At 40.3% G+C, this 17,734-nt stretch overlaps 3 protein-coding genes across 6 annotated transcripts in view; 2 read left to right on the forward strand and 1 right to left on the reverse strand.

Moving 5' to 3' along the window:
• The window catches only part of FAIM (Fas apoptotic inhibitory molecule), a 7,556-nt gene extending 428 nt beyond the window's left edge, over positions 1-7,128 (forward strand). The window contains exons 1-5 of one of the 3 annotated variants that reach the window (XM_017740127.1): positions 7-1,063; positions 1,701-1,836; positions 2,188-2,416; positions 3,828-3,877; positions 5,258-7,128. In XM_017740127.1, the coding sequence (XP_017595616.1) occupies positions 1,020-1,063; positions 1,701-1,836; positions 2,188-2,416; positions 3,828-3,877; positions 5,258-5,407 (609 nt within the window). In that variant the 5' untranslated portion in view covers positions 7-1,019 and the 3' untranslated portion in view covers positions 5,408-7,128. Of the gene's footprint in view, positions 1-6; positions 1,064-1,700; positions 1,837-2,187; positions 2,417-3,827; positions 3,878-5,257 lie in introns of those variants that run through there. The other 2 variants (XM_017740128.1, XM_008638228.2) reach the window with 2 other exon arrangements.
• Positions 7,042-16,559, reverse strand: PARP9 (poly(ADP-ribose) polymerase family member 9). Of its 2 annotated transcripts, XM_008638283.2 has the most exons (10): positions 16,405-16,557; positions 15,985-16,024; positions 14,426-15,255; positions 12,889-13,110; positions 12,596-12,808; positions 11,808-11,868; positions 10,997-11,359; positions 10,058-10,206; positions 9,159-9,324; positions 7,042-7,963 (listed from the first exon to the last, which is right to left on the reverse strand). In XM_008638283.2, exons 1-10 carry the CDS (start codon positions 16,417-16,419, stop codon positions 7,626-7,628), a joined length of 2,397 nt encoding a protein of 798 aa, XP_008636505.1. In that variant the 5' UTR covers positions 16,420-16,557; the 3' UTR covers positions 7,042-7,625. The 2 variants fall into 2 exon arrangements, with proteins under 2 accessions (XP_008636505.1, XP_017595611.1); XM_017740122.1 differs by lacking the exon at positions 7,042-7,963 and having other exon boundaries at positions 9,994-10,206; positions 16,405-16,559.
• The window catches only part of DTX3L (deltex E3 ubiquitin ligase 3L), a 7,634-nt gene continuing 6,395 nt past the window's right edge, over positions 16,496-17,734 (forward strand). Inside the window, exons 1-2 of the mRNA XM_008638284.2 lie at positions 16,496-16,740; positions 17,181-17,404. Coding sequence (XP_008636506.1) covers positions 16,566-16,740; positions 17,181-17,404 — 399 coding nt within the window. The 5' untranslated portion in view covers positions 16,496-16,565. The remainder of the gene's footprint in view (positions 16,741-17,180; positions 17,405-17,734) is intronic.

Below are 17,734 nucleotides of genomic sequence, written 5' to 3' on the forward strand. Positions count from 1 at the left end.
AAAAAAAAAAAGGATTTTGTGTGTTCTGGAATGCTTCCTAATCCTTTAAGCATTGATCCTAAATGACGCCTAAAATCCACGCCGCAGGATTGCGGCCTGCCCGGGGTGATGAAGGCTCCGGGCGGTCTGTGGACAGCTCTTCTGGCATCTCCCGTGTGCCCGAGGCCGCTCCTTGTGCTGACCCCGGCCGGGGACACACGCGGGTCTGTCCCGAGCCTGCTCCTTGGACAAGAGGAGGGAAATACTCCCTGCCTGACTCCCAGCGTGTGCCCGGGGATGCCAGCCTTCACAGGAACCAGAAACTCCAGGAACGGTCAAAACAATCTCCTTGGCATTTATTAGCACATGTTTGCTTATTGATAAGCACAGACAAGGCAGATGATGATGAAATTAATTAGTGAAAATAACACATTAAAAAACAGTGGTTGTAAACCACAGTCATGGTCTAAAAAACCTCTTAAGTAAGAAATTAGTTCGTTGTGGCTCACATAAATGTTGTGACTGAATTGCCAGATCAAATTTACTGATGCGCTTGTTGAAAGCTACTGCAGTGGTTTAGAAAAGGGAGGAGGTGAAATTACTGCCTGTGCTATTTCCCAGTCCCAAATTCACTACGGTCTGGGACTGAGATGGGCAGCTCTGGATTGGGTTCCTGCTTTGTTCGTTTCTAAGCTTTGTCTCACAAATCAGGCAGCCCATTTTTCCATCCAGTAACTGAAAACGTTATGAGGAGCTAGCAAAGTTAGGATAAACTGCACTTATTAGTTTTGTAAAATATAATACTTTTTAAAATGCACTTGGCTTCCTGTCTTAGAGGAAAGATGGTTGTGTTTTAAGTGTTTTTATTTCATCATATATATGACAGCTAGCACTGCATGCCAGTTAATGATGCTTTTAAAAGTGTCCTTTATCTTAACTGGAGAAAATGATGAAACTTTAGACCTCAGCGCTTCTCTGCTACTATTCTGCTTTTCTATTTTTTCTTGCTGCTAATTGGATTAAGAACTCTTTTGGCTTCTATGGCATCCGGTGAGGAGATTACTGTCTGTGAAGATGAAGTAAGGTAAAAGAACTGTGATATGAGCAGATTTGGAAAGATATCCACAGTTCCAGTAGTAACTTATGACTGTATCTAAACTTTAAAAATTACTTAAATTAAAGGGTATCTTGCCAGGTCCCTTCCCCTGTGTCCGTGTGTGCAGAGTTGCGTATCTGAATGATTTAGGTAGTGTTTATGAGATGTTAACGGATTACAGACAAATCCATTAACACCGCAAATAGCTAAACTGGTCATATTATTTTTTCAAGTCTAAAAGGCTGAAACTTTCTTTGAGACCAATCAAATAATATATTTTAGTGCCTAGCAAGAAATAGCAGAACTGTCCAGGAGTATCTTAAAACTAAATATAACTTTGTTACCTATTGTCATCTGAAATGGGAATTTTAGAGGTTAGATGGCTAGCTGTGTCTGTACTGTTTGTCAAAGTGAGCCTGTTTAACTGTTTATATTTTGTGATGTTTTGTCATATTTGAATGTTTGAAAAACATGAAAGTATAAGCAGTTCTGTAAGCTTATTCTTTCAAGTCTCATTTTTTATTTGCAAAAAGTGACTTGCCCAGAAGCAGTAAAGATTTGAACTGCAGACATCGGGAATTGAACTTTCAACGACAATTAATTTACTTTGTTGGTTTCTCCTTAGGTCTCGGTACAGCTACTTAGAGAAGATGACAGATTTGGTGGCTGTTTGGGAAGTAGCTTTAAGTGATGGTGTTCATAAGATTGAATTTGAACATGGGACCACTTCAGGAAAGCGTGTTGTCTATGTTGATGGAAAGGTGAAATTGCTATGTGCTCAAAATTCACTGTGATACAGATTATATAACTGCACTTCCATGCAGCACACTTCACAACAAACAAAAGACTAATAAATGCAAGTGAGGTACATTCAGCTAATTACCTAATTTAATAAACTACATCGTTCTGTTTTTCAGTTCCAGTTAAGGTGTGAGTATTCATGAAGTGCTTTGCTGTCTTTGGGCAGAGGCACTCTGTGCATACAAAGCACCATATATGCATTCATTCCCAAATAATAGTTCAGTACTGAGCTGTCTCCCGAGTTCAATTTTTTAATATTAAAACATGCACTCAGGTGTTTCAATTAATACCCACTGTCTTTTTTTCTACAGGAAGAAATAAGAAGAGAATGGATGTTTAAATTAGTGGGTAAAGAAACATTCACTGTTGGAGCTACTAAAACTAAAGCTGCTATTAACATTGATGCCGTCGGTGGCTTTGCATATGAATATACTTTGGAGATCAATGGAAAGAGTCTCAAGAAGTATATGGAGAACAGGTTAAAAACAACCAATACCTGGATATTGAACTTGGGAGGTACAGACTATAGAATTGTTCTAGGTAAGTAAACATTGAGTGACTACATGTTGCTGCCTTTGAATAAACTTGTGTGTATTTGAAAACTGGCAATTAAGAGAAAGCACAGTTCAGTGGGTAGCACTGATGCAGTATAAAATCTTGGGGGATTTTGAAATTTGGAATGAGATGCCAAGGACAGTCTGAAAAATAATGGTCTTGTTATACATGTGTGAGCCTACAGCAGTGTGGTCTAAATTTGGGGGGGAGAAGGGTTGGGAGGTATTACTGCTGCTGCATCCATAGAGTTGCCCTAGCAAGGCAGTTCTCCAGGTGAAGCCTGTTACAGAAGTTTTACCTGCACTGTGATCAAACCTCATGTGTGTCTAAGTTTTTTCAGCAGGTAGCCAGGCTTTCCTCCCAAAAATCATCAGCCATGTCAAGAAGTCTTTATTCCACATTTTTAAGAGATTGATGAGCATTCTTTTTTCTGCATCACTTCTTATCCACAAATTTAAACGAAAACCTTCCGATGATGTCCTTTCACTTTCTTAATAGCTAGGCAATATATTCTCTTCTGCCCCCCTTTCCCAGTTACATTACAAGCAAGTGGGAGGAAGGGATCCCTTGAGGAATTTGTCCATGGCATTTAGTGGGAAAACTTCCACTTGGACATTGCTGTATAGTTAGAGCTGGAGACAAGAGATCTCAGACTATTATTTCTTCTTAAACCTCAGGACAGAATGAACTGCCCTAAGATGAAGGCGAGCAGTGAAGAAAGACAGTTTTAGTGCCAGAAACAGATAAGTCTCTTCACAGAATTTTAACCTCTATGCTTACTGGAAAGGCAAGCAGGGTTCAGCTCTCTGCTGATGATGTGTGAATGACAGTGTCAGTAAAGGGAATTCTAGAGCAAAGTAATTTAAGGAGGATATGCTGGGAGAAGTAAAAGAATATTCTGTTTCAAATGCACAAAAATCTAAGATTGATATTTAAAGTGGTACTTGGTGTTTTCAAAATGTTATGAATACAAACAGTATGATGGATGTTAAATAATGCTGCTTTTGAATTAAATTGACCTGGAAGAAGAGTTAGAGCTTTATTGAATAAACAGCACTCAAATAATTAGCAGAAATTATTTCACTTTTCTGTCTTTTAATTTTTTCAGTTTAAGACTGTCAGAGTATCTCTGGCACTATTCAGAACAACACAGTGTTAATAGCCAGGGCTAGGGAGGGGTAAAAATGTATCTTCAAAGAAAAAGTTGATGACAGAGCCTCCTCTCTCTCCAGTGAGAGCAAACCCAGTAGCTCAGGTACTATGGCTACTTAGGAACATCTTTTAGAAATTGGAAGTAATATTCAACAGTAGATTTTTAAAATCCCTAGATCCTTGTTTGTAGGGAGAAAAAAAACACCGTTTTCTTTCTACTTTCTGTTTTCCTTTTCCTTCACAGAAAAGGACACTATGGATGTGTGGTGCAACGGCCAAAAAATGGAAACAGCGGTATGTGATCCCTTCCAAAGGCTCTTCCCAGGCTATGGATACATAACCAAAGCTTGGCAAAACAAGCCCCAGAGTGGCACATTACCTCCCTTTCCCAAAGAGGCTGAGGCAGCCAGGATGCTCCTGGTCTGTTCCAAATGACCTTCACTGAATTTTATAATGGGCAGTATTTCAGTTCGGATACCAAACATCTGCTTATTTAAGGATAAATAATGCTTTTGTTTACCCTTTTTAGACAAACAAAAGAAATTTGAGTCAGGGTTTTTAGGGAGAAAACTTTCTAGGGAGTGGGAAGGACTTGAGTTTGAGGCAGAGTGTAGAACCATTGCATCCAAATCTGCTTGTGTTAGGTGTCACTGAAAGTTGAGCACATGTAGTCTGTTCTGACTCAAGCTTTTTTTCCATCTAGAGATGTTCCTAATACTTAGGGCTTAAGAGCCTCATTGGAACAAATAAAATCTTTCTGTGACATCTGCATTAAATTTTAGAGCAGGCTGACAGCTAGAAGACTTAATCTATTTGGTGTCTTTTTGCATTATCAATATGCATACCAGGTAGACTTCCCCATCCTTGAAGGATGTGTTTTCTCACCAGGGAGGAGTTACAGTGGTTACTACTGCCACAGGGAAGCCCCTGGATGAGCACAAATTGTAAAATCAACAGTTCTGCTATACCTGAGAGTAGGATGAAAAGATTCACCAAATGTTTGCTTAGTAATCAGTGGAAGAAACTTCCTCTCTCAGTTAATCAGGACTTCTGCTCCTGATGGCCATCAGCCTTTTCTACAATGTACTGAAAGCACTCGGAAGAATTCTTGCAAGCTGTGAGTGCAAGTTTAGTGCCACACTATGCTTCCATTAGAGCAGCACATGGATTGTCCTGCTGTCACAAACATCATGACAAAAACGCAGCCATGCCTGGCAAAATCTCTAACAGGAAATCACATAACTGCAGCAGATGTGTATCCAAGATACACAACTGTTGTACTTGACTCAGGGGATCCTAAATACTTCACCTTTTTCTGCCACTTCGGAGTAGGTTTGTGTGGCACCTACTGGCTGTGCAGCACAACGCAGCAGGACGCTGCCTTTTCTGGTTTTGGTTACTGATGTGAATCAGTAATATTGATTTACAAACTCCAGCTTTACCATTTCCGATTGTGTGACGTTTTCATCATCATTTAATACCCACAAATCCTTAACTGGGCACCTTGGCAAAGCCCTGCCTGAGATTCAGCAGCTTTGTTCAGCTTTTGGGCAGTACTTGTCAGAGGTACCTAAAGCTGCTGTATCTGTGGGAACTGCAAGTGATCCTGACATTGATGCACTCAAGCTTTTCATTTATTAAAATATCACGTGTTTCTTGTTTCCTTTCTCCCAGGGTGAATTTGTGGAAGATGGGACTGAAACTCACTTCACTGTTGCTGATCGCAGCTGTTGCATTAAGGCTGTCAGTAGTGGGAAACGAAAGGAAGGAATTATTCATACCCTCATTGTGGACAACAGAGAAATCCCAGAGGCTGTGGAATAGCCCTGGTTAACTGATTATGGTAGGACTAAGATCAGGAATTTTCAATTACTGTGGTAATTATTTTGATATGTACTACTTGGTACATTTAGCTTGTGCTGGCTTTATTTTCTAGTTTCTGTACATGAAATTATTCTTTTTGACGACCAGATGAAAATAATTATATACAACCTCTTACGTTACCATTTTTTTAAAAAAACCTATATATATCTAGAATGTATAGTATATCACTATGTGTGGAGAACACTGGTGAACTTAAAGAGAAATTATACATCAGGAAAAAATCATTCTGTAATAAAATGGAAGATAAATATTCAGTCACACTGAATCCTTAAGTGCAGGTGTATGTGGAGGGAAGAGAAAGCCTTTACTGGGCACAGGAGTAAGATGTTAAAAGCTTTCTCTAAAATTATTTTTTGTATTAAACTGACTACAAACCTTTTCAGATGCAGTTAAGGGGAGTTACAAAGTTAATAAAAAGTTAATAATGAAATACACAGTTACCAATACTTGTGTTACAGTATTAAAGTAATACTGAGTTTTAAAAACTGTTCTTTATTCCCACTAGGAGCAAGATGTTACATTGTGCCAAAAATAACATTCCTTTAGGTGTTCTGAAAACTGATGCTGTAGTTCAGAAACTCTGTACTGAGTTTTTTCAAAACAGAAAGAAAAAAAAAAAATCCCACCCTGAAACCCCTTTAAAAATGATACCTCTTGACACATGCTGAAATGAGAACTTATCTTCGTTCAGTGCTAGCAAATCTTAAATCTACAACTATGTGTTCATGGCAGTAATGTGTGAATCAAGAAACATGAGGAAAAAGCGGACAGAAGTAGAAAACAATTGGTTACTTAAATGGAATAGTTAAAATAGGAATAGACTAATTCTGTTTTCAGAACTGTAGCATAATTTCTAAGAGCAACCGTTGGATTTCTTGAGAACAAACCTCGTGTGTTAAGAGACTCACACTACAAAACTACCCTTTGCAACAGCAGGCATAGCTAATCTTAAAAATAATTTTTACAAAACCCAAAATATAAATATATTAATCTAGAAGTTTATTTTGTAACGGTTAAAAAAATTTTCCACTTGTAACCTCAGAATTCAGAATTAGACTTTTATAACTTAATTTCTTTTGGACTTGTGAGTGGTTCCTAGCACTGCAACTACTAGCTCAGGAGATGCAGATGCAGTACAAGCATCCTGGGAATCCATTAACAAATTATTTTGAAAAGATTTATTAAATGCTGATTTCATCTGTGTTTTAGAGATCAGACTGCTCCCCATTTGCAGGCTTTACTAAAGAAAGCTTCCATGTACCCAAGCGCTGGACTGAATGCCCTTTTACACTGGAATTACTGTAATAGCTAGCTAGCTCTTGGGCTTTTCCGTGTATTTGCTTCAGGTCACTGCAGAAGCAGCATGGGGATACCTGGCTACAAGGCTGACAATGTAATCTTTAAAAGATGTTGGTAAAGGTAGATTAATTGAAAAATAATTTCAAGCTGTAGCTTGAACCAGTTCTCTACTATTTTGTAGCCTTTCAAATAGATTGAATGTTGCTGAGAAATCTGAAGCTCATGTACAAATCACATTCTTAAGACTGTATAGAAAAATGCAAGTTAACAGATAGTGACATTCGTACTTTTTATTTTGAATACATGTATCTACAATGCTTGAAGTAACTAATAAAAACTGTAAAAGCAACCACTGTAAGAAATCATGAAGTATTTCCTCATGTTTGTCATAACTATGTGTATATAATACCATGTCCCTAAGTGGAAAATAGGGGAATGTAGCAGATGAAAGCTATCTTAAGTCAAAAACAAACTTAAGAATCAAAAGGCACAACCAAGATGTCTTGTGTTTCCCTGACATATGCAGTATCGCAGATTAAGAAAATGCAGTGGAAGAATGACAGCCCACACAACCATCAAAGTGTATACTCACAAGCTGAGATCACTTTAAGGAATTAAGTAAATGACCAGGTATGTTAAATGTTAATGTTAAATGTTAAACTGTATTTTGGGATGCTTTCCCTTCTGCTTCCATTCACAGGTAATTTTGTCCTCATCTCCTTCAGGTATTAACTTACTCTTTACTTCATGAATATTTCAGAGTACTTTTCAGGAAGCACTTTGACCATAGCACACTACTCTCAAATCTAAGCACTAGACTTTGTTCTCAGAGGGTCTTCACCGTAGCTACAGTTCTGCTTTATACCCACTGAGGATGTTGCTGGTTTTCTCCAGAAGCTACATACCTCTCAGTCACTGGGGAACAAGTCAGCAAATACTGTGGAAGGGCCCCAAAACCGTTGAAAATGACAAAGATGTCAGGACTGCGTACACTGTCTACTAAACTGTCATATAAGGTAATGGCATCCCTCTCCACTCCTGGTGGCACAATGTAAGATGGCTGGCCTCTAGTGTGTAAGCCAGTTACTACATCAGCCTCAAACACGTATATTTTAGAATTTGTTTCCCATGTAGCTCTATCCTTGGTCAGGTTCCTCAGGTTCCTTGTAAAGTAAATGCCAGCTCCATAGTTTTGTTCTGGAAAGAGAAAGAAAAATTTTCAGAGGACAAAGCATTTAACAGTTGGTTCTTTCAGGGTGGTAGCTCCAAGAGACTGCTGCTTGATTCAGGGTTACAAGTGATGTTACTGCTCAATGTGTGCCATCCTTTTGGAAGTTAACTCACATGGAGTGGCTCTGATGCTTGCACAGACCTCCCACTGAAATCACGAGCAATGACAGCTGATGGCCATTCCAATTAACTGCTACTCCAGTGGTAACTGTTTAGATTTAGCTGTTAATCCAGTGATTGAACCATCACGGTCTAAAGGATTTATATAAAATAAATATGACTCACACTTCAGTCATCATGTACAAGGGACTGATAAACAACAAAGGCAGCAAGATGTTAAAAATGCAAACTACAAAGAAGAAGCTTTGAGATTTATAAGAAAAAGGTCACATAAAGTGCTGTTACAGTATCACGTAGGAAAGTGCAAAGAAATTAGAACATCTTATTTATTCCTTTTAAAGTGTGGAAATGTGCCATGTACATTGCATAGACAAAGAAAGGCAAATCTCCACTTTTTGAACAGTTTATTGCTTGAAATCCCAGTTCTGCAATTGACACACAAAATATCACACCCTTCACCGACTGCAGCATGAAGCACTAAACACTTAATTCTTTCTCCTTCTGAAAGCATCTGTCTACTACAGTATTTCATAAAGCTCACAACTTTCCTCCAAGCCCACTCTACTCTGAATGGCAGCATAAGCAATCAGATTATCTGCTGTCTCTGACCACATCTGATCTGAGCAGGGGCCTGGGCTGGATGACCCTCAGAAGCACCTTCCAGCCTCAGTGTTTTGTGAGGCCCTTGAACATGCTTCAAAGCAACAAGTGGCTGAATGCATGTTCGCAGCAGCTACCTAAGGACACTGACTTTGTAAGAGTGATGTAACAAAATAAAACTTGGACGTGGAATTATGTGTATACTAATAGTTCTGTCCAGTGTCTGGGCTAGGCTTGAATTCAGGCTTATCCTCCTAGAGCCTTGCTGGCTCTACAGTGTCAGGAAGGAAAACCTTACTGTATGTAATAAAGTAAGCTCATACAAATCTAAATGCAAGTAAGAAACAGTTCTTGTTTAGGAATGCCATTTTTTTCTAATTTTAACCTAAGTTTAGTAGTCAGTCACTTCATTTTGACTAAAGATGCCAAAACAAGTTATTACCTCTTGGTGGAGAATACATCCTGTGAAATCCAGTTTGGCAAACTGAACTACAGAACTCAGCAGGGACATTCTGGTACAACTTGAAGGTCGTTTTGGAGCTACCATCTACATTTTTTTTCATTTGTTGGAATGCAGCAGATAGAAGTGGATTACGTATCTTTTCAATCTGTAACATAAAGAACAGCGTAGCATAAGCAAATGGAGATCAGTGTCTATGAAATCCATAAGTGCTTTTATTCAGGCTACGTTCTTCAATGCAAGAACCTTTGCTTTAGCTTACATGCGTTGACCACAGAGTGGACAAAGTATCTCAAATGGGCAACTGATCCAAAGAGAACCATACCACTATCCCATGCTTCCCATTGAAATCACGGGGAATATTTCCTGGTGTACTGACTTCCAGTATTTGAGTTGTGCTGAAGACACTGAGTCCACCTCCTGTTTAGTAAAGCACTGATACCCAGTATGATTCTAGCTTAAACACATAATCAGATCAGAACACTGGCAAATTCAGGTGGCAATTTTTGATGACAAGCTCACAAAAAGAAAACACACTGCAATAGTGTCCTGGAATATTGTACTTAATTAATCTTACCAATCTCGTATTTCTCTAGAGTCCTATAAAGGGGCATCTGAAGCACAAAGAGGGAGAACATACAGTACAATTAAAAAGACTTCTAAGAATTTAATCACTTTTTGAGTGATTATTTTTGTCATGTTCAAAATACTTTTCATTAGGAGTAAAGACTGGATCTATCTTAAGGATTAGGCTGATTTGATCCTAATTTTTAAAAGCAATGCATTGAAATAATTCATCTGGATTTTTTAAGCTTACATTAAACAATGTTACGTCAAATATATCAGCTGAGATTCAGTTTTTCCATCAACATCCTCTTTACCCTGAGAACATGAAGTCCAGCTTTTTCAAACTGTTTCTGTCTGTCTTTAAACTCCTGGAGGTGCGAGTCTACCAGTGAAATCTGGACATAGTGAGCGGTACTTGTCTTGTGAAAGTCTCCTTCTGAAAGCTGACCTGCTTCTGGTTGGCCTGGATATGAAAAAGGGAGTAGAATTTTCATTATCCTAATGTCTGAAGCAAAGGCAAGGGGGGGCAGACCTGCTACGTTAGTTGGTGGTTAATTAAGAACAAAGAACGTTAAGTATTCTCTGAAGTAATGTCAGAGGCTAATCTTGAGAGGAACTAGTTTATATAGATAGAAATGTATTCTATTTTTCTGCATTTATTATAAGGAAACCAGGGAGAGAGAAAACCAAAGAAAAGCAATTTATGTTCTCCATTACACCTCTCCACAGCCGAGCTTTCATATAAAGGTATCTATATTGAGTGACTATCCCAACATGAATTAAAATTGATCACTCAGTAGCTTTTTGTAATGCCACTCATTGTATCAACTGTTCATGACAGCCAAGCCCTCTGCAGAACAAGTCCACTGCTGAGCCCTGCAACAGTGATCCAGCTGTAGCCAGCAAGAGCTCAGCAAAGGTGTGTGTTAATTAAGTGCAAATTTTGCAAATCTCCAGTGGCCAGGCTTTAAAGTGAAGGTATCCTGGAGGAAGCTCCACTGCAGCTGGATATACATCATGGCCAGCCCCTGTATAAACTGTGCCCTACTGGGAACACTGCCAAGTGAGTGAAATGGTCTCCCAGGGGCTCACATGATAAAAGTACAGGGATATCAGTAATTAAAGCAATACTCAGTATGCATGTGTGAACTGAATGTATGTCCACTCTCAGCAATAGAGAAATACATGTTGCTTCATACTTGAACTTGTTTAGGCACTTATTTACTTCATTAGTCACTATTTACTTTACATACACAATGAGTAGAGCAGTTTCTCTTGTTCAGCTATAGTCGTCTCTTGCATACGAAGCAGTAACTCTTCAGTCATGAGCACTGCATCAACCAAAGCATCAGGAGGGCCCTGAAATTTCAGTCTTGCTTGTCCACCTCTCACTTCTTCTGACATGCATAAACTAGAAGGCTGCTCTCGAGAGAGTTCTGCAAATTCCTTTTTACCAAGGCAAAAAATGTAGTTATTTTCAATAACAGCAAGGCGACCTTCCTGAATTTGCATTACAGTTTGGAGCCATGATTCTGCTGCTTCCAGTGCTGTAGGTGTGCTCCCTCTAAGTTCAATCATTGGTTCACTGCTTGCAGTTTGACCCCCTGACTCGGTACCTGGAAAATACATTTTTTTTTAATTACAAGTGCATTGGAAGAGTGAAGAACTTTCAAGTGCTGACACAAATTCCTACTTGTAATGCAAGCTGTACAGTGCAAGAAGCACACTACTCTTCCGGTATGCTCAAAAAAGAGATGCAGCTACAAGGAGGAAAGGTTTCCAGAATCCACACACACACATATATGGAGAATTTATTTGCCTTTCACTAAATGACTTCCAACAAGTTAGGCAATGACAATGGGTTTTGTTTTTAAATCTTAAAAGGAACCGCCCAGTTCCATTCCTATTAATGTAAAAATACAAAGTGCTCATGAGTTTTTGCTTCCTCCTCTCCACAAGACACACAGGTAAATACTAAGTTCCCTATTTTAAAGGGATGTGATTACAAATTCTCAATTCTGGAGTGCTCATTTACTGGAAATGCCCCTTCTGTTCATTACTTACTCAAAGGATCACTTCTGTTTTCCAGTTTGTGATTTGCTGAATAAAATTTTCTCTGGAGAACCTTGAAAGATAAAAGTTTAGGAGGACTTTGCAATCTTCTTTCGTCAAATATGCAATTCATCTCTTCAAAACTGTTAGACAAGCAGTTTACACCCCCACCCCCAATTCTGAAAATTGTCAATTTTCCCCAAAATGTTATTCCTGACAATATCAAATGCATTCCTGTCCGGCATCTCCTAAGGTAACACACCTTACACACTGAATGGCTGGCACCTTTACCACCTCCTTGCGGCTGTGGCATATCTCATGCAATCACGTAAGATAAAGGTGTTCATTACTTGCAGTTTAATGCTGATGAATCCCTACTCAGTTTTAAAATCCAGACTATTCTCCTACCTGTCTACTTGAAACTTTTCTATTATATTAGCTCATAGAATGTGTTAATAGGGTTTTGCCTTAGGAGCTCCATACAAAAAACCAAAACTGACTGACAATATCTCCTGAGGAGGAATGTTTGTCCCTTAATGAGTTAAGAGTAGACTCTTATACATTCACTGACAGACATGACAATTTTAAAGTTCCCTCCTATTTTTATCAGACTACAGGGTGAAGACTTCTAGTTTAGTGAAAAAAAATATTTGCAAAGATTGAGTATTTTCTAATGAGATTGGGACCTGCTGCTCCCAATTGTTGCTAGTACAGAATAGACTATCTTCATTTTCAGCCACCTATGGAAATATTTTTAGCTTTTTGTTTTCCTTAGGGGTAGTTAACAACAAATTTATTACCTTGCAGACATCAAGGTCATCTGGGAAAACGACAAATTGCACTTCTCTCTTCTTCATAGGATGTGCCCTGCCAAAATTTAAAATTGCTTCTATCATGGTCTCTGCCACTATGTCAATAGACAGCATTGGTGACCAATCTACTGGAAAAGAAACTGAGGGAGATGAGTGGTCCTGGAAGTGACCCAGGCATCTTTTCACTGCATCCTTTAATTCCTGCAGGAAAAACAAAATGTTTCAGTCCTGCCATCACCCAACATGAAAATCCATTAAAATCCAAAGTAAGTGATCATCACCTCACACTGTAACACCGGATGCTGGCATCTCAACACCACGTTCAGTACAGGCACACCAGGCAGCTCACGCCTTTTCATTACTATGGGTTCCTTAAAACGTGGATATCTAAGATGATGCTGAAGTTCCTTTTGAAAAGCTGAACCCTCTTCTTCCATTAGTCGTCTTGAAAATTGAGAGGTAGGCTCACCCCTTGCATTCACAGGGTTAACAATAGCTGTTTTCTGCAAGGAAAGAGTGCAAATTTCAGTATACTTCAAACTGACTATTTGAAAGCTTTGCTATTACAGAGAGCATTCTTTCTAAGCACAATTCCTGTAAAAAGGCCTGACTGCCACATTCAAGATCAGCTGCTTGAATTTTCCTACTACTTACTACTACAAGCAGCACTGGAATACATCAAAGTATGCACCTTGCAGTGGCAGTTCAGAAACCAACGGCATGCACAAAGCTGTTCCAGTCATCAGAGTGTACTGAACAGAATTATTACTCTCACTATCCAAATGACCCACGTGCCAATTATCAGCAGGAGAGAACTATGGCTGTCATCCCAGCCTTAGGGTAGCAAGGACACATCACCAAACTAGCGGTGTCAGTACATGTAAGGGAACTGCAAAGCTATGATTGTTTCCAATTCCCAGTGGAAAAAGCAGACTCCCATAGTAGGCGTCCTGTATTTCAAATACGGACAATGCAAAAAACTTGTTTACAGAATGCCTGTAATAGCAGTAATTGTTCTAGCCTTTATTGTTGAATATTATCTAAAGACACAAGAACATGTTTTCCTCACAGTCTTGAGGGCATGTGCATCTTTCAGTGCTGTAGAATTGGTTAATAAAATTCCCTGCAAGGTCAACTTTGCGATCCTTTGTTCTCACACCAAAAAATGAACTTCCTATTCAATTACGATACGTCTTCATAATAAAAGTTTATTTTTTATTTTAAGATACAGTATCTGCTAAAAGAAAATGCTGTTCCTGTGCTGTACTTTGCAGTCTAAGAGCTCTGTTGAATTCCTGTGACTGAGCTTATACATTTTGCACCAGATTTTCTAGCTAAAAAGTTAATCAATTTAAATATTGCCCTGTTTAAAGGTAAGATGCACATCATCTAAATTATCTTCAGCTGTTTCAGTGTTTGCTGAATAATTTCAGTAATGGAGTTATAAGAACATAAATGATAGGAAAAAAAGCAAGGCAGAAAATAAGAGAAGACTTCTATAGAGCGCATGATAAAATGTGAATTCCTATATAATAAGAAGATAAACCTTAACATAGGAATGTATTATTAATCATCCAATCTTTAGCTGCTTCCTATTATAACACCATGTATAATAAAAACATTCTAAAGTTCAATACCCATTTAGACAAAAAACAACTCCTTACTACTATAACTTATTTACCATGTGTAAATTCTCATCAAACTGAGAAGAAAACTATTTAGTGAACTGATACAAGATGCATTCTGAACTCTTGGGCTCCAAATCCCACAAAGACTTGGAGGCAACACCATGTTCCTCAAATTACAGGACAGACTTACCTTCAGCTGTTCAGGGTATCCATTTATGATGCGCAAGCGAATGCCTCCATATTTGAGGTAAGTTGAAAGCTGGCTTGGTGAAGCTGCCACAGTGTCCTCAGGTGAATTGGTATCACCCAGAAACTTTTCACAGGCCTTCTTTATTTCTGCAACTGTAGACTCTTCAATGTTCACCAGGCGGATTTCCCTGAGACAGCTTGGTGGACTTTTCTCAACAAATTCCTTTACAGCCATTACAATCACTTGAGAACATAAATCAACTGGGAAGGCATAGACACCTGAACTCACTGCTGGGATAGCCACAGACTTTAACTTTCCTGAAGCACTAACATAACACAGAATGTTCCAAATAGCTTGCTGAAGTAGGAAACAGCATGTTTCCTTGTCATGAGGATTCCACCTTGGCCCAACTGCATGAATAATTTCCTTACAAGGAAGCTTCCCTCCACCTGTCACTGCTATATTGCCAACTTTGACTTTTCCATTCTTTTGAATATAAAGACTGCTTTGCTCTTTTATTTCTGGCCCTCCAGCTTTTACAAGGGCAAGAGCGAGACCACCTCCATGTTCAAGACACTCATTCGCTGCATTCACCAAGGCATCAACCTCATGTCTTGTGAGATCATCCTTATAAACACAAATGTCAATTCCCCCTTTTACTTTTTTCCTGTATACTTCGACAGTACTTTTTGCTGCTTTTCTGAAGGCCAACGTACAAGCAAACCTTTTGGAAACGAGATTATTTAGACAGTAGTCTCTTCTCTTAAGAGCTTCATAGGCATCTTTACTGACGGGGATCAAACTGACCTCATCCATTACCATGACCGACTCTAGGACATAAAGTGAAACAGAAGATACTACTATCAAAACATGTCTTTTTACAGAGAAGTGTGGCTTATAGCTCTCAATTTTATCCTACTGTCATTGCTGAACAATTTTTTTTTTTTTTTTACAGTCTAATCTTCTCCCTCCCCTTTTCAGAGATTTAGAAAGCCCAAGAAGGTTCATTTAACTGTGCCACAGAGATCTGATGCTAAGTTTTAATTCTGTGACTCTTATTTGGTCTGTACTTAAAGCCCACAAGCAAGTTCTGTCTTTGTAAGGAACCTTGTATGAACTCAGAAAGGCTTTTTAACGCACTTTTTGTAGGGAACAGTTTTTACATTATTACCATGGCAATACAGCCCTCTCCTGGCAGATGTCAGCAGTACTATATGCAGCAGTTATGTTAATTAGTTTAAATCAATATGTGTGAGTTTAATCAAACTTTCCTCTGGGGTATGCTACCTGCTTGTAAAAAGGATCGGATGTTTTGCACTTATAAAGTATACACGCCGATTCATCAAAGCACTTCTGAGCTCTTGCTTTTAAAAGAAAAATGCAAGCAAGTCCGGTTGAAGTAATGAATAATAATGGTGATTCATAACTGTGTCTATTTCATATTAATTATGAATTTCAGGTTGCTTTTGGCTTTTGTTTTCCAGTTTGCTGGTTGTACCTGGCAGTTTTCAACTTACATACAAGTACACACTTCGCAGATAGCTAAACGAGAGGCTTACCTAAATCGGGCTTCCCTTTGAAGTAATCTGAAATGTAACTCTATTGTAATAAAAAGAAAAAAAAGAAAGAGAAAGTACACGTTACAAGCAGCAAAGTATGTGGGCTACACATAGTACCTTCCTACAGGAGAGGTTTTGTTGCAAATCAAACCGGCAGCACCAGCTTTTCAAACATCTGTAGAAAGTTTTCTAGTTTTTAAAATGCTGTTCGGAGCTGCAGGAGCTCTGTGGGTGAAGCTGCCCACAGCTTCCTCCGGCTCACTCGCAGGAGGGAGAGGCCGGGCAGAGTAATTTCCGAGCGCCAGGCCAGAGGCCGGGACTGTTTTGTTCCCCTAAGCCCCGCCGGGAGTTCCCGCCGCACCCCGAGCCCCTGAGGCCGCCGCCGCCCCGAGCCCTCTGCCCCCAGCTCCTCTGCGGTACCTGGAGGACTCCCATAAGCCGGCTCGGCGCGGATCCTCAGCGCTCGGAGCTGCAGCGTGGTCCGAAGCGGGGAACCGCGGCCAGACCGGGAAACGAAAGCGAAAGCAGGCGGCGGAGCGGGAAGCGGAAACGAAAGCGAAAGCAGGCGGTGGAACGGGACCATGGCGGCCGCGCCGCTGCTGGTGCGGCTCAGCCCTGCGCCCGCCACCGGCGAAAAGGCGATCCTCAAGCTCCAGGCGTATTTCCAGTCAGGAAAGCGGTCGGGGGGCGGCGAGTGCAACGTGCGGACGGGCCCCAAGCCCGGCACCTACTGGGTGGACTTCTTTAAGGAGCAAGGTACGGGGCGGCGCTGTGAGGGGACTGGAAATGGCCGCCGGGGCACCATTTTGCGTCCCCGGGCAGGGCTGCTCTAGGGCGGCTGGCAGACATCAGGTTTTCAGCTAACTTTATCAGCCTTATCTGCCCGTGTCCAAATAAAAAGGGGATCTCATTAATGTATATTAATATCTCAAAGGCGTGCCAGACTTTTCAGTGGTAGCCAGCGACAGGACAAGGAGCAGAGGGCATAAACTAAAACACAAGAAGTTTCACCTTAGCATGAGTACATTGAGGGTGGCAGGGCACTGGAACAGGCTACCTAGGGAGGTCGTGGAGTCTCTGTCTCTGGAGACATTTCAGGTGACCCTGCCTTGGCACTGGGATTGGACGGGATGATCTCCAGAGATCCCTTCCAGCCATAACAGTTCTGTGATTCTGTCATTCTGAAATTACCACAGATAGGAAGAATGTGGAAGCCCGCACTAAACACAGCTTGGAATTGGGTGCGAAATGCCTGGAGATAGTCATCCTGCCGGGAGAAGGGGACCCGGGCAAGAGCCAGATTACAGCACAGGCCTCTGCCAGCTACGCCGATGTCACTGCCAGCCCTTCCCTGCCCCAGCAGGAGCAGCGGGACAACGATGGCCATGGGGCCACAGCAAAGGAACTCCTTACCAAAAAGGTACATCAGGAAGAGCAATGTCACCACCTGCCCTGCTTGTAGTTCCATGAGTCTTTTATGTTGCACTTCAATATTTCAGTTGAATGAAATGTTCAGTTACATGATCTTTGCCATTAAAATGGGGGTCAGGAGTGACATTTGAGTGCCGGAGCAGAGGTCGATCTACACATGTGTACAGGCAGCATGTTTTCCAGCCTGGCTCTGGCAGGTGCCAACTACTATTCCTCAAAGCAGCACCCTGGCAGGTTTCGAGAGGTAGTATGCACCAAGGGCTACTCCCAAAAAGTAGAATTGTATGAGATTGGATCTTTTCTACATACACAGACTTCT

Source organism: Corvus brachyrhynchos, unplaced genomic scaffold, assembly GCF_000691975.1.
Source record: "Corvus brachyrhynchos isolate BGI_N302 unplaced genomic scaffold, ASM69197v1 scaffold126, whole genome shotgun sequence".
In the NCBI taxonomy this organism is placed as follows: domain Eukaryota; kingdom Metazoa; phylum Chordata; class Aves; order Passeriformes; family Corvidae; genus Corvus; species Corvus brachyrhynchos.

Coding starts and splice junctions, on each gene's coding strand:
- PARP9 (XM_008638283.2), bottom strand. Junction 13,111..14,425: donor GATACCCTGAACAGCTGAAG/GTAAGTCTGTCC, acceptor CTTTCCTTGCAG/AAAACAGCTATTGTTAACCC. Junction 7,964..9,158: donor GATGTATTCTCCACCAAGAG/GTAATAACTTGT, acceptor TTCTCTTTCCAG/AACAAAACTATGGAGCTGGC.